General features: G+C 36.0%; 1 protein-coding gene across 1 annotated transcript; it reads right to left on the bottom strand.

The window, feature by feature from the left end:
• Positions 1-3,193: 3,193 nt before the first annotated feature.
• LOC124225758 (putative olfactory receptor 10D4) lies at positions 3,194-4,132 on the bottom strand. The gene is given in 1 exon segment (XM_046638405.1): positions 3,194-4,132. A coding segment is annotated over 1 exon segment (939 nt).
• Positions 4,133-4,366: the final 234 nt, after the last annotated feature.

The following is a 4,366-nucleotide window of genomic DNA, read 5'->3' as shown; positions in this document are numbered from 1 at the left end:
TATGGGAAAGAAGAAAGTAAAACTATCTCTATTTGCAAGTGGTATGACTGTTTATACAGAAGATCCTAAGGAATACACTAAAATCTATTAGAACTGATGGAGTTCAGAAAGACTGCAGGATAAAAGATCAATGTACAAAATCAATTGTATTTCTATTTACTGGCAATCAAAACTCTTCAAAGGATATTAAGAAAACAATTCCATTTATAATAGCATCTAAAAGAATAAAATACCTAGGAATAAATTTAAACAAGGAACTGAAAGACTTGTACCCTGAAAACTATAAAACATTGCTGAAAAAGATTGGATGAATGGAAAAACATCCCATGTTTGTGGATTAGAAGACAATGTTGTTAAGATGGCAATTCTCCCCAGGTAGATCTACAAATTCAATGCAATCTATATCAGAATCTCAGCTGTTTTCTTTGTAAAAACTGAAAAGCTAATTTTTAAATTTATATGAGATTGTAAAGGACCCACCCAGAGTAGCCAGACAATCTTGAAAAAGAAGTAGAAAGTAAGAAGATTCACCTCCCAATTTCAAAACTTACTACAGAGTAATGGTATTTAACATAGTGTGGCACTGCCATAAGTATAAACATGTAGATAAATGGAATAGAATTGAGATTTCAGAACTAAACTACCTATGTCTGTATGGCCAACTGATTTTCAACAAGGGAGCCAAGACCATTCAATGGTGAAGAATAGCCTTTCAACAAATGGTCCTGGACAATTGGAAATCAACATATGAAAAAAAAGGACTTTGGACTCATCTCACACCATATACAAAAATTAACTCAAAATGGATCAAAACCTAAATTTGAGAACTAAAACTATAAAATTCTACTTAGGGGAAAACCCTCATCATCTTGGATTTGGCAATTTTCTTAAGAAATAACATCAAAAACAGAATCAATAAAAGAAGATATAGATAAATCAGACATCAAACACAACAGAAAGACTGACTTAAAAATTTTTCTAAAGAAGATACACAAATGGTCAAAATGTGTATGAAACGATGCTTAACATCATCAGTCATCATGGAAATGCAGATCAAAAGTACAATGAGCTACTACTTCATGACCATTAAGATGACTATAATCAAAAAACACAAACTACTAAGTGTTGGCAAGGATGTGATAAAATTAGAACACTCATACATTGCTAGTGGGAATGTCAAATGGTGCAGCCACTATGGAAAACATTTTGGTGGTTCATCAAAAGGTTAAACATAGAGTTATCATATGACCCAGAAATTCCAAGACCAAATAAAGACCCCAAAGAATTGAAAATAGGTGTTCAAAATAAATGTGTATACTAGTGTTCATGGCAGCACTAATTACAAAACTGAAAACATAGAAACAACTCAGATATCTATCAAACGGTGAACGGATACACAAATTGATGTATTTCCATACAATTGAATAGTATTTAGCCATAAAAAGGAATATGCTAACCCATGGAGTGTACAACATCAAGAATAAACCTAAGGTAAATTATGGACTTTGGATGATTATGATGTGTCAATGTACATTCATCCTTGATTAAAAATGTACCATTCTGGTGTACGACATTGATAATAGAGGTGGCTATGCATGTGTGGAAGCAGGGAATATAAGGGAAATCTCTATAGCTTCCTCTGAATTTTGTTGTAAACCTAAAACAGCTCTCAAAAGCTAAATTAAAAAAAAATAAAATAATGACTTCAGGAAGCCAAGAAACTAGGGACATTCAGGCGACATACAATAAGACAAAAAAAAAAAAAGTAACATGCTACAACATGAATAAACCTTGAAAACATTATGCTAAGTTAAGGAAGCCAGTCAAAAATCCCCACATATTAGGTGATTCCATTTATATGAAATGTCCAGAACAGACAAATCTGTAGATACAGAAAGTAGATTGATAATAGCTTAGGGCTGAAGATGGTGGAGGAAGAGAGGGATTGTAGCTAAAGGATGAAGGATGTCTTTTTGTGGTGATGAAAACATTCCAAAATTGTGGTGATGGTGGCATGCATCTGTGACTATACTAAAAGCCATTGAATTATAAACTTTAAATTGGTGAATTGTTTGGTATGTGTTTACAAATAAAGCTGTTTAAAAAATGGTGGCAATTGAAAATGCTCGATACACTATTACAACAAGATGATTATATATAAAATATGACTACAACTGTATAAATCTCTATACATGTAAATATAGGCATAGATATAGATGGCATAGATGAAATAATTTTAAACAGCAGGTCAGAAACCTCTGTTCCAATTTAGTCACTAACGAGAGAGAAAGAAAGGCAAAAATGTTAATAGTGGCTATATTTGGGTGGTAGGATTAGTGAGTGATTTCTACTCACTTTACTTTTTTACAATTTTCCTATTTTCTTCAAACCTATTTATATGAGAAAAAGATGATTGTTATTTTTGAAGGTTCAGGTATTCTGGAAGTCAAATTCAGTCTTTGACTTAATGAAAAGAAATCTGCCATTCTCATAAAATTCAAACAATTGTCATAAAGAATGAACATACTCACCTGGGAGTACAGGCTCAATGCCAATAGATGTTTACAGGTATATGGATATCATCTGCTTCTAAAATGTAACTGACTTTCTTTATATCAGACAGAAATACATGTCATTCATCAAAATATGGACTACAAAATGATAGAAATCAGTGAAGCAAATTCAACAGACTGCAGATTTTTTAGCAAACTGGAGCATACTCCAGGTAAATTGAAAATAAGTTCCTGGAGAAAGAGTTTATGCTATAATTCTTACAATACAGAGCCAGCATTAGCACAAGGATAAGATCCTTTTGTTTACATCCTAGCTCAGCAACATTTTCACTCTGACACTGGGAAAGTGTTCTAACTTCCCAGGGCCTTAATATCCTCCTTAGTAAATTAGGAAAATAATATTACCTACTCCATATGATAATTATGGTAGTTACATATGTCAGTATTTGTAAAGTGAATAGAATAATGCCTGCATAAAATGGTAAGAATTGTAAAAGATTTTGTGGAATAAAAATCTATATCTATCTATCTATTTATACACACACAAGAATCACACCAGAATCTATTCAACCTCACCCACTAGTGTCAAATCCCACACAGCAATCACACCAACTATAAGAGATTACTTGCCCCAGGTAAATACAAGGTAAAGTTGTAAAGACACACAACGACATGAAAGCTTAGGCCCCACAAGTATGTACTCCTTGGATCAGTGTTTTTCTCAGAACTAACTTCACATCCTTGTTTCTCAAGGTATATATCAAAGGATTCAGAGAAGGAGTAACAATATTATTTAACAGTGAAACCACGGAATCCAGCCAAGGGCTGGAGGCAGGCCGGAGATAAATGAAGATCACAGGTCCATAGAAGAGCAGGATGGAAGTCAGATGGGCACTGCAGGTTGAGAAGGCTCTGTGCCTGCCTTCTCAGGAGCTGATTTTCAATATAGACATAATGATGCGAGTATAAGAAGTGAGGATAAGAAGAAAACACGTGAGTGCAACAACACCTACATTGGTGAAACTCACCGTTTGAGCCAGAGAGGTGTCTGCACAGGCCAGGGGCAGCACCACCGAGATATCACAGAAGAAACTGTCCACCTCATTGGGGCCACAGTAGGGTAATTTAAAGATCAGGAATGTGAGGACAGATGCATGCAGACAGCTCCCCATCCAGGTGCCTAGAGTCATGATGGTGCACACCCTGTGGTTCATGATGACTGTGTATCGCAAAGGGTGACAGATGGCTGCAAAACGGTCGTAGGCCATTACGGTGTACAGGAAACACTCCGTGCAACCCAGGAAGTGGTAAAAGAAGACCTGGGAAGCACAGCCCTGGTAAGAGATGGTCCGGCTTTGGCCCATCAGGTAGAGCATCATTTTGGGGGAACTCACTGAAGGGAAAAATATGTCAAACACTGACAAGTTTCCCAGGAAGAAGTACATGGGGGTGTGGAGATTGGAGGAAGTGAGGATGGTCAGAAGAAGGAGCAGGTTCCCCAGAAGAGTGAGCAAGTAGAAGGCCAGAAAGAAGACAAAGAGCACATTTTCCAGCCCTTTTGTGTGAGGGATTCCCATGAGGAGGAACTCAGCTACAGGAGTGTGATTCCTTATCTTCATGTCTAGTTAGACCTGGAAGATCAAAGAATGGCCTCACTGAGATGAGCTTTTCACAAAAAACTAATACCTTCATAGGACCCATTGGAAACTGATAATACCTAATATAATGTAAAGAACTTATAAACAGGAGCCAGTCCAATTCTGTCACTAATTAATGTGTGACTTGGAGTAAGTCATTTAATTTTTATCTGTTTCCTCAGAAGGAAAATAGAGATAACACAAGAGACAGAATAG

Source organism: Equus quagga, chromosome 14 (genome assembly GCF_021613505.1).
Source record: "Equus quagga isolate Etosha38 chromosome 14, UCLA_HA_Equagga_1.0, whole genome shotgun sequence".
In the NCBI taxonomy this organism is placed as follows: Eukaryota; Metazoa; Chordata; class Mammalia; order Perissodactyla; family Equidae; genus Equus; species Equus quagga.
This window is presented reverse-complemented; position numbering and strand designations above follow the sequence as displayed.